At 38.1% G+C, this 12,111-nt stretch overlaps 1 protein-coding gene across 2 annotated transcripts in view; it reads left to right on the top strand.

Annotated features, from left to right (window-relative positions):
- TRIM33 (tripartite motif containing 33) overlaps positions 1 to 12,111 on the top strand; it is a 116,601-nt gene that overhangs the window by 47,436 nt on the left and 57,054 nt on the right. For both annotated transcript variants that reach the window (XM_046645362.1, XM_046645361.1), the window contains exons 2-4: positions 2,734 to 2,852; positions 3,261 to 3,405; positions 3,568 to 3,700. In XM_046645362.1, coding sequence (XP_046501318.1) covers positions 2,734 to 2,852; positions 3,261 to 3,405; positions 3,568 to 3,700 — 397 coding nt within the window. The remainder of the gene's footprint in view (positions 1 to 2,733; positions 2,853 to 3,260; positions 3,406 to 3,567; positions 3,701 to 12,111) is intronic.

Here is a 12,111-nt window from a genome sequence, read left to right as displayed (position 1 = left end):
TTTATGGCAAATAAGTTTTTCTCAGATGTATTGCCCCACTCTTTGTGTACTGTGGGTTGGGTTTCTTCTGCAGTGTTTTGGTATCATTTTGCATGTACATTTCTTGAAATTGCTTGTATACTGATTTGTGTGCCTTGCCCCTTCCTCTGCGTTAATTTTTTTGGATATTGTGCTTATCTTCTAAATTCCTTAATATTCTTTTAATGGGGTTTGGAATGAGAAAAATAAAAATTTGTGTTGTCATAAACTTTGATGTCACGTTGCCAGATTGAAGTAGAAATTTTAAGAATCTGAGAATCAATTTATTGAGTTCAGAAAAACCAAAACACCTGATATGACTTGTATCAAGTCATTCATTTACACAGGTGCAATGGGTACTTCTATAGTATTGAATGTTTCTTGCTCAGAACACAATGTCGCTTCATCTTTTGTATCCTTTAGTAAAAATATTCCTTCATTTAGATGTTGCAAATTTCTTATTAACTTTCTCAGTATTTTACATATATAATTATATGTATATACAGACATTTTTCTATATTTTATAAATTCCTATTCTTTTTTTCTTTCATTTGTGAACTTTGCACCTCCTGTTCTTGGTTTGCATGCTGTCCCTTTCCTAGTTGAGTTGTGAGTCCCCAAGACCACTCTCAGGCTCAGTGATTCTCTAGAAGGACTCACAGGATTCAGAAAAACTTATACTCAAGGTTGCGTTTTATTACAGTGAAAGGGTACAGATTAAAATTAGCCAAGAAAAAAGGTGCATGGTGTGACGCCCAGGAGAAAGCTGCTATAAGCTTTCAGGTGTCTCCTTTCAGGGGAGTTACACAGGGAGATGCTTAATTCTCCCAGTAACAATGTATGTGAATGTGCAAGAGTATTGCCAACCAAGGAAGCTCACCTGATCCTCTACGTCTGAGGTTCTTTTGGGGGGATTAGTCATGTAGGGATTCAGCCTCCACCTATCTGGAGGACTGACACCACCTATTTGGATTCCAGCCACCTCCAGAGGTCAAACTGAATACAGCGTGGCCCAAGGCCTCAGGCATACAAAAACACTCTTATTAGGCATAGTACTCCAATAGTTCAGAGGTCATGTCCCAGGAACCAGTCAAGGGCCAGTATTAAAAGACAGGCCTTAGGATTATGCAGGGTTTGAGGGACCCAGGCCAGCCAAATAAACTCTTTCTTGCACACTAGTTAATGCATGTTAATTCTTAAAGACCATGTTTAAGTGTCACCTCTTCAGTGAAAACCTAACCTGATTCACTGGAAGAAGTTAGTTGCTCTCATATTTTTGCTCCTGCAATTACTTATAATTATCTTCTTTGTAGTTATATACTCTGTTTCTTGAAAGGTTTTTAACTCATGCCAACTCAAATGTGAAAATATTTATATTGTTTTCTCCTTTCTCACCATAACTGTTTCTTCCTTTGATTAGAAAAATTGTTTTTATGTATTTCCTTTGAACAAAATCTTTGTATGTGTTTTATATTATAAAAATATTTTGTTTTCAAATATATAATTATAAATTTGAGTTTAACTATGTATATGTTTTTACTGGGAGACTGATATTTCTACTTTGAGAATGACGTTTTATTTGTGTTTTCATTTGCCATTAGAACTATCTAAGGTTCTGTAGTTTGTGTACTCAATTCCTGGGGACTCTGTTTACTCCTGGTTCGTGCTTCCTGTAGTTGTACATGGTATAAACTAAAAATTATATACTGGTCTTGAACTTTTTCTTGAAAGCAAGCATTGTGTCATTATGCTGTATCTTCAATTTTATGGCTGACACGTAGTAATCAGTTTGTTGTATTGGCTGTGGTGCTATTTTTTTAGTTCTTAACTTTAACTTCCATATGTTACCTCAGCAGGTTTATCTGTTCTGATAGGTGCTAGAACACTAGCAGGTTAAGGCACAGATGATCTTTTTTCCTACATTAGCATGAATTCAAGTACTTCCGAACCAAGTCAGAATTTATAAGATGATGGATGTATTTCTTTTGCTGCTGTAACAACGTTGCCCTAAACTTGGTGGTTTAAAACATATATATATATTCTCTTACTGTTCTGGAGGCTAAAGTTTGAAATCAGTTTTACTGGGCTGGAGTCAAAGTGTCAGCAGGTCTGGTTTCTTCTGGAGGCTCTGAGGAGAGAATCTGTTTCCTTGTCTTTTTCAGCTTATAGTGGCCACCTGTATTTCTTGGCTTGTGGCTCTATCTCCAAAGCGTATTACTCCAATCTCTGCTTCCATTATTCCTTTCTCCTCTTCTATAGTCTAATCTTCTTCTGCCTCCCTCTTAAAAGCTCCCTTGTGGTGACGTTTAGGGCCCACCAAATAACCCAAGACAGCATTCCCATCTCAAAAGCCTTAATTTAATCACATCTGTGAAGTCCCCTTTGCTGTATAAAGTGACATTAATAGGTTCCAAGGATTAGCACCTGAATATCTTTGGGGGGCCATTATTGAGCCAACCACATACTGTAATAAAGAAGTACCTTTAAGTTTCATTTATTAGTGTTTCACCTGTTAATGTTTGTTTTCCAGTCCTAAATAGGGTATCATTTTTCCAGAATAGAATAACTCAGTGGATTATCTCACTCATCTCTTTGTGCTCCTTTCTTTGGTCTTGTCTGTGACATATGGATGAGGAGTTTCCATATGGGCATCATGCACAATTTCCTTATTTTTTCCTGAAGAATATTTCTTAATGTTAACGTTTTGTGTTTTAGTTGGTGTAATACGGTGCCCAGTATGCCGCCAAGAATGCAGACAGATAGATCTTGTGGATAATTATTTTGTGAAAGATACATCTGAAGCTCCTAGCAGTTCTGATGAGAAATCAGAACAGGTATGCTTCTCAATTTTTCTTTATATTCCTATCTTGATATCAAAATGTAAACTATAAGAAAAACATGTTTGGATAGTTATGTAATGTGTGATAGTTCTGCTATAGTTCCATCTTTCAAAGTGAAAATAAAAGATATCTTTATTCTACACCCTCAGACCTGGTTAAATGAAACAAAAAGTCGTTACTTGAAAATTAAAATCTTTTATAGATTTTGTGTTCTGAGACAGATTTTTACCCATCTGAATGTTTGATCTGGAGGGAAAAGGATTTCGTTGAAGATAAATGGGTAACAAAATTTTATTCTAGGTACAATGAATTTGAGAGCAAGTTAGAAAGTTTTTACCTTTTTATTTTGTGGATCTATATTTTGTAAATTTAATGTAGATTAGTATTTATTTCCTTTTTTAGGTATGTACTAGTTGTGAAGACAATGCAAGTGCAGTTGGCTTTTGTGTAGAATGTGGAGAGTGGCTATGTAAGACATGTATTGAAGCGCATCAAAGAGTAAAGTTCACTAAAGATCACTTGATCAGGAAGAAAGAAGATGTCTCAGGTAAGATAGAAGTAGTCTTAATGATTACTCTTAATCTCCCTGTTTTGCCCCTATAACGTTTCTACTTATTCTTTATAAGCATTGGATACCAATGTTAATAAGAATTTCGAAAGTTAGACAAAAATTTTATTTAGTTTAAAAATATGTTTTATTTTGCTACAGAGTCTGTTGGAACATCTGGTCAACGCCCTGTTTTCTGCCCTGTACACAAACAAGAACAGTTGAAACTTTTCTGTGAAACATGTGATAGACTGACATGTAGAGACTGTCAGCTATTGGAACACAAAGAACATAGGTACAGAAGTCATAATTGCTTAACAAGAAATATTGTAAAAAGTTCTTGTAACTTAATTATTCTTCCTAAAGCAAATATTTATTCCATAATTTTGTTAGCATTTTAATTCTCAATTTTGTGTATTTTATTTCTTAAAGCAAGATGTTTTTGATAAATTGTTTAATGGTTTCCACATTCATACCTAATTGTCTTATGAATATTTGTTAAAAATGTATCATTACATGGGTTCGGGTTTACAAGAACGGAGTTGTATTATTTCTTTGTTTCTTATGCGTCTGGTTCAAATAAGCTTTTTTTTCAAGTGTGCTGTGGTCTTTAGGCTATGGGCTATCTAAAAAGGTAATATTCCCATGAGTATGGCTAACTGATATCCATTTTAATATCAAAGCATAAATATACTGATTTCATGTTAGATATACAGTTTGCAGAAAAACTAGCTATGAGCGTCTAAGTAAGCTTAGTTACTAATTCTTTAATGCGTTACTTTATATTTCAACCCTATTTTATTCTCAGAATTCAGTAGTATTCACTGGTTACATCTGAACTCTTCTGGAAAGATACTGAAATTTTTAGTCAGGTGTATAACAAAATCCTCCAGCAAATTTCCCAGTTTCTATGGCATCTGTTTATTACAATTAAAAAGATGGTCTTGCCTGCGTATAGTCCAGCATTTTCTAAAGTGTTGTTCTTATGACAGTTTTGCTAAATTGATGGAAATAGGTTTTATGAATGTCCTGCCGGAAAAAGGTAGGTTAAGTTAGATTAACCACACTTAGATGCGTTTCTTAATTGTAGGATATCTTAGAGCTTTTAATTCATTAGAGTCATTGGAATTCATTAGAAACCTCTTAAAGAGAGGATACATTAGTCCTAATTACTAACAATTATTGCATCTGTATGTCCTAGGCACTTTTCTGAATGCTGCATGTTCATTTAATTCACACCAACTGCCTGTGAAGTGTTGGTACTGATATCATGACTGTTTTAAAGGTGAGGGAGCCTGTTCACAGAAAGCTTTAGTAATCTGTACAAGGTCTTATCGTAAGTGATAGAGCCAGGATTTGAACACAGGCAGTCGGACTCCCGATCTATTTTAGTCCATATTCTCATTTTCTCCCATATAGTATATAGAGTATAGAATACAGTAGATATGGAATCTCTCAAACTTGAACACATAAAAGTAATGCTCTTTGTTCTTTTGCAAGGCACCTCTCACTGTTCCACAGAACATTTGTTTAGAAATGCTACTTTACACTTTTGTATCCTTAATTTGTTCCAAATTTTTTCATCTTACATGCAAGTTGGTTAATATTTTACTTGAAGTGACTAGTCTTGTGGATGCCTTCACCTCAGGGCCAAATATTACCATTGATTGTCTTGTAATAATATCAGTAAGAGATTACCTTTCTCACAGCCGCAGTCAGATCTTTGAACAGTTAGATTTCTTAGAGCTTTTTAAATTGATGGTGAGAAGCAAAAAGAAAAGGATGGTGACATCCTTTTTCCCATGAAAGAATAGCTTCAGTCACCCCTCCTTCAAAGTTTAACCACGATCCTTCCCTTTCCTTCACCGTTTTCCTTTACCACTTATATCCAAGTCCTAATTATCTCGTAAATGTTTCCTCCTTTTTCTTTAGTTCACACTTTATATTTTTCCTAGATAAACTATTAAAGAACCCATGTCATTGGACTTAAAAACCTATTCCTGTTACTACATTTACAGCTGGTCTCTCCCTACTTTGAGATTTACCTTGTCAAATTCATTCTGTCCATGTTCCTGCTAGGATTATTTTGCTAAAGTATAGTTGCTCTCCACCTCCCCTTTTTTTCAAAGACCCTTCAAGTGGTCCCCCATAGTCGAAGTTTAAAGTGTTCAGTATACTATACATTATTGAGTCTTACGAGAGTCTTCATTATCTGTATGAAGTTAGGAAAGAGTCCACGAGATGGACACGAACTGTAGAGTTGAGTAAAACCCAAACAGGGGAAAGGAGCATGCCGTTCAGCTCACTGGTATGATTTGTTATTACCTTCTTCAGTTAGAGTAGTGGCCTTCCAAACAGGATGCTCTTGGTGCACCTTGGAACTGCCATCCATAAACCAAGTAGCTCTCTGTTGGTTTTTCATAGGGCACCACCCATGTGCTCATAGGATTCAGTATCTCCTCTGGTGGTTCTAAAGTCATAGTTAGGGGAAAAGAGGCTTCCTGCGCATAGGTATGATAAAGACCTCTTTGCATCTTCCTAGTTGCGTGTTTCTGCATGAACTATTTTTATTTATATGGAACTCATGTGGGCGTTGCCTTCCTTATTAGAGTGTTCATCACCCAAGACATTATGAATATTTCAGGTTTCAGGGTTATGTCCTTCAGTCATAGAGTCAGTCTCAATGCCCAAGAGCAAGCCAGTAATTTTCTCTCAAATAGTGTATGTTTTACCAAGGCATCCAGAAATTTCTGGTGCAAAATCCCAAAGGTTGATATTGACTGGTACTCACAGGCTTTTGCCATAAACTCCAGTCTGTGTAAGTACGAGTTGCCAACACTTCCAAAATTAGTCTGAGTGTGGATCATAGAAGCCCAAAAGCCTTGTGAGAAAGACTGCTTATTGAAATTGAGACAAGGCCTGCCTTTCTTCAGGCCCCCATTTAAGTACACCCTTCTGGTGGGTAGTTGTATTGATTAGTGGTAGTAATATTCCCGGATGTGGAATGTGTCCTTCAAAATTCAAACAACCAAACCAAATCTTGGGCTTCTTTTTCTAGGGGTAGGTGGCAAATCAGTTTATTTTTCACTTGTGGAATGTCAAGGGTGGCTCTTGCCTAGGTTATTCCTAAGAATTGCACCAGTTTGAGGATTTATTAACAGCCTCTGTTGGTCATGTGTGTCACCATTGCATTTAAGTCAGTCCTACCGTCATCTTTAGTTTCTGTATTATCCTGGTAATATCTATATAGTGTATTATAACACTCAGGACCTGTATCAAGTCTAAGTCCCTTCTAACCAAATTATGCTAGTAAGCTGGTGAGTTGAAATAACCCTGCAACAACATAGTAAACATAAATTCAATCCTTCCCTGTGAAGGAAACTGTTGTTGGCTGTTTTTCAAGATCGAGGCAGAGAAAAAAACGTTTGCAGGATTGGTCACTGAGTACCACTCTCCTTAGCCTGCTATTATTTTTTTATACTGTTGAAACCATATCAGGGACTGCTGATGCTTTGGTGCCACTACTTTATTCAAGCTTTAATAGTCTACTGTTAGTCTTGATATGCTGTCCACTTTTTTCACAGGCTGCTGACAGGGTTATTGTACAGAGAATTCATTGGTACTACCACTCCAGCTTCTAATTTGTCGTTAAAGTGGTAATCTCTTTTTGTCCACCAGATAGCTTCTGCTGTCTCAAATTAACAACTTCTGTGGGCTTGGACAGTTCTAGTGGTTCCCATTTAGCATGTCTAATCAAGACTGAACTTAAGGTGAACTTACATGCCTTATGTTTTACAGTACCAGTCAGACATATAACACCCATCCCAATAATATATTCACGTAAAGGAGATGTAACCACTTCACATAAAGTCTGTTCACACGTTCCAGTTTTCATCTAAACTTTCACCTAATCCTATCAATCATTGCCTGTCCTCCCAATCTAACCTTAGCCCCTATTAGGACTTCAACGGGTTTTAGAATCATAATGGGCTTCCATGTCAAGGAATCCCAGAAATGTCTCTTGTCCACCGTCTGGCTGTTTTACCCACATAAGTGCATAGTGCCTTGATTCTCCAGCTGGGGGTTGAGCCAGAAGACCCTGACCTCTCCTTCAGTCTGCAATTCGATTAATCCATGAACAATCATCCCAGGCAATTCAAGGTCAGGTTTCTCATTGTCATCTTTGCCTTCTGTCTTTTAAAATTTCTTCAAACTGGGGTATAGACAGCAGTCTTATACAGGACCCTTTAATGTTGGGGACCAGCAGTGGCTCCCATTGGTCCACCCAACTTCCAGTAGTGCTGCATTAAAACCTTTGTTTCAACCCCATCAATGTCTGCTTTATTCATCCCTTTTTTTTTTTAAAGATTTTATTTTTTCCTTTCTCTCCCCAAAGCCCCCTGGTACATAGTTGTATATTCTTCGTTGTGGCTCCTTCTAGTTGTGGTATGTGGGACGCCGCCTCAGCGTGGTTTGATGAGCAGTGCCATGTCCGCGCCCAGGATTCGAACCAATGAAACACTGGGCCGCCTGCAGCAGAGCGCACGAACTTAACCACTCGGCCACGGGGCCAGCCCCTATTCATCCCATTTTTTAATAGCCATCTAAAGATTTCTATCTTCCTTGACTCCTCCCTGTGTCTTTTCCTGTTTTCTCTTGAATCACTCTAATTTTGTTAGCATCTCTAAGGCCTGTAAAGGGAAGCTGAGACAATAAATCTGATAAGCCTTCTCCCATGCTTGCTAGATTTTGTAGCAGTAAGATTACATGGGGTGCCCATGTAAAAGGGTCCCCATTAATCACAGTATTTACTATGACTCGAGTAAGAGGCATGCTCAATAGATGAATATCCCGATCTTCAAAATGCCCTTCCAGCATGGCCTTCATAAGAAGCATATCAGCCACTCCTTCTGGGGAGTTCCACTTGGCATTTATAGGAGGACAGTCACCCGTTTCAGGATACATAAACTTTACAGGGCTTTTTATCCAGGTCACCCGGCTAGCTGTCCCCTTGGGAATGACCTGCCGTGTGTCCGGATTATGTATAGCCATCTGTGGTTGTTCACTGGTGAGCTGTGGGTCTTGCATCAACACAAACATTGCTCTTCAAACCACTCAAAACCAATGATACTGCCTTCGAGTAATGGCTCTCTCAATATTTTAGTAAAGATTTTTCTTCAGGAAGCAGACAACAGCGACCCACAAAATGAAACACTTCCTTTGCACTGTATTTGCTGATTTCATTAGTTTCTTGGTTTTCTCTTTCTCAACCTGGACTACCTTCTTGTGACCAGAGGTGGTAGAGGTGCTGTCTATTTTCTTAGCATAATTTTTCCCTTTGGAGTGGCCCTGAGGCTGGTGGCCATAGCTCATAGTGGCTGAAATCTGAGCTTTGCCCAGTGTCAGGATCTGTCTCAACACACTCGTCTATTTTCATTTTAGTTACTGCAGATAACAGTAAACAATAAGCAGTAAGTTCCATAACTAGCTTGTTTCTTATTAGTTTGCATTTCTTTCTTTATCCATGAGTCACCTCCTAGACACTCGGGTCTACCATTTCTAAATTCCTTTGGTAATTCACCTCTAGTAACTGCAGCTGCAGTTCTATACCATGAGTGACTAGGTAGTCATCCAGGAATCAAAGGTTCCCCTGTCCTCTTATCCTTCCTCTTCCAAAACCACATTTTTCTGTGAGTCAGGGTCATGCTAGTGAATCCCACTTCTGAGGCCAACTATGAAGTTAGGGAACAAATTCCTCCTCACTTCTGACACCAACTGCAGAATTCAGGGTCCCCAAAATCACCTTCATTCTGACACCAGTTGCAAAGTCAGGATTTCCTAAGACTATTCTCAGATTCAGTAATTTGCTAAAAGCGTTGGACAACTTGCTAGAATTCACTGAAAGCTGTTCTGCTGACGGTTATGTTTATTACAGTGAAAGGATACAGATTAAAAACATCCAAGGGAAAGACACATGGGGTAGAGTCTAGAAGAGTTCCAAATGTGGAACTTCCAGTTGTCTTCTCTCAGTGGAATCCTAGACATGGTGAACTCCTCCTAGCAATGATGCATGACAGTATGCATGGACTGTTGCAAACCAAGGAGACTCACTTGAGGTTTGGTGCCCAAAATTTTTATTGGAGCTCTGTCATGTGGATATGGTTCACAATCCACATGACTGACCTGTCTCCAACCCCTCCTGAGTTTGAGGTGATACCATGTGACCCAGAACCCCTACTACAAATCATGTTGTTTGCATGTGGCCCAAGGCCTGAGGTAAACAGAGATACTTTTTTCTTTTTTTTTGGAGGAAGATTAGCCCTCAGCTAACTACTGCCAGTCCTCCTCTTTTTGCTGAGGAAGCCTGGCTCTGAGCTAACATCCGTGCCCATCTTCCTCTAGTTTATACGTGGGATGCCTACCACAGCATGGCTGCCAAGCAGTGCCATGTCCGCACCCGGGATCCGAACCAGCGAACCCCGGGCCGCCGAGAAGCAGAACGTGCGAACTTAACCGCTGCGCCACTGGGTCGGCCCCAAACAGAGATACTTTTATCAGGAGAACATTTCGAGGGCTTAGAGATGCCCTCCCAGTAGCTGAGGGCAAAGGCCAGACTTCTCTTTGGGCAAGGTTAAATTCTTTACTACACAATCTATCTCTTACTTGCATTCTTACAGTAGGAAACCCCCTGTTTTAAACTTATATATCACCTTCCTTATCTGTTAGGAGAACTATTTAACCTTAAAATCAGTTCACTTCTGTGTGTTATCTTCACTAACACTTCTGTTCCATCCTTCCCACCCCTTTTCCCTGTCTGGACTTAAGGCCTTTTAAGGCTAGATCTTTAAGAGGCTCAATTTCTTCCAGGCTTATTGATCAGGTTGGGTTTCCCACCTCTTCTTGAGTCAGTTATGCAATTGTGATAATTTATATTTTCTTAGAAAATCATCTATTTAGTAGAGATTTTAAAAACGTTTTCACTTAGAATTAAACAGCATTAAGATTTTACAAAGACTTATGATTGTACCTCTCTCTTGTTTATAATGTTATATAGCTGAGTTTACTTCCTTATGCTTTATTAGCCTGGCCATAATTTGACTCTTTTATTGGTCATTTTAGTGATCCAGTTTTTGAAGGCATTTATTCTGTTCTTTAAAAGTGTTCTAATTCTCACAGTTCTCTTTTATTTTTATTCTTTTCTTCAATTTTATTGTACTTTTCTTAGATTCTTATGTTGAATTTTTAGTTTATAAAAAAGATATGAATTTTCCTTTGGTTAAAATTTAGCCTCATTCTAGAATCATTATTGTCTTACACAGTCTATAATTGTAATTTTGGGTCCCCCCCTTTTTTAAACAGATAATTGATACATAGTGTAGTGATAAAGATGATGAACTCTGGTATATGTATGTATCTTTTAAATGGAAAAAATGTAGTACCAACTTTATAAAGTGGCTGTGAAGATTGAATGTGAATTGTACCAGTAAAGTGCTTGGCACAGTAAGTGCTCAATAACAGTATAGCTATTAATAGCTATTATGACTAACATTGTGACTTACACATTTTCTTTTTTCTATTTTTTTAAAAACTCTTTATTGAAGTCTTTGGTTTTCTTTATGACATTGGAAGTTGTTCTCAAAAAAGAAAGCGGCTACAGAACTTTATGCAATTTTGTGCCTCAAAGCATTGCATGGTTTCTAGCTAAACAGGTTATCCCTCCTCCCTCTAATAATTCCATTCACAGTAAATGAATAAAAACGTATAGACTTCTAAAGACCGAGAATGAAAGAAGAGATACCAATGAAGATTTCAGTTAATTTCCAAAAGTAGGGAAATGGGTTGAATAGTTGGTAGATCTGGTAATTGACCTAGTAGAGTTGAGTGAACTACACACAAGGGCATGCAAAGGAGCTATAAAGGAAGCCACTTGATTTATTTCCCAGAAACGTATTATGGCTCAGGATCTAGAGGTGATAGGGATCACAAAACGTAGGCTTATCTCTGGATAAATAAAATCAAAGGCTCTGGACTGAGGATATTAGTTTTAGATGGAGAGTGGGGATTAGGTACTTGGCTGAAATTGGGGAGATTAAGTGTAAATCTGCACTCTCAGCTGTGGAACCTGCACTTCCCTTGACTTGCTTCCAGGTTGCCAGTAGCGACACTTTTCCATCTCACTAGTCCTCCCTAACACCCTCTCTGGAATTAGACACTCTTTTCACTTTAGAGAAGGTGAGTGATCAGAAGAGGTTTCTAAATGTTGACATTTGGAGTTCACTTCTAATTAAAAAGATTGCCGTAAACTGAAGCCCACCAGTCCATAATTCTGCTCTCTCTCACACATGATTCCAAGCAGTTTTTAAGTATATTTAATTATGAATGGATGGGAAGGATCATCTGACATTGAGGAGAGCCATTGCCATACATTATGGGATTTGTTGAGAATTCTGAACTTCTCTCTTTTCTCTGACGTTAAATATAGAGACTGGAAAGGCTAAATATTTCCTTTCTTAACATTCCTGGTGTTAGGGTGGCTCTGATCCACAGTTTATGCCCACAAAATACAAGCGGAATTCTGCTTAGTGGATGATTTTCAGAAAGCATTTGCTGATTTGTCCCTGACAAAAGGGACAAATGTTGCTGGTGTCAGCCTTTTTCTGGCTTTTCCCTTCCTTTAATTTGGATGTGATGCCTGGAACTGTGACA

Source organism: Equus quagga, chromosome 18, assembly GCF_021613505.1.
Source record: "Equus quagga isolate Etosha38 chromosome 18, UCLA_HA_Equagga_1.0, whole genome shotgun sequence".
In the NCBI taxonomy this organism is placed as follows: Eukaryota; Metazoa; Chordata; class Mammalia; order Perissodactyla; family Equidae; genus Equus; species Equus quagga.
Note: the sequence above shows the minus strand (reverse complement) of the source record. Positions and strands in the feature narration are given on the sequence as shown.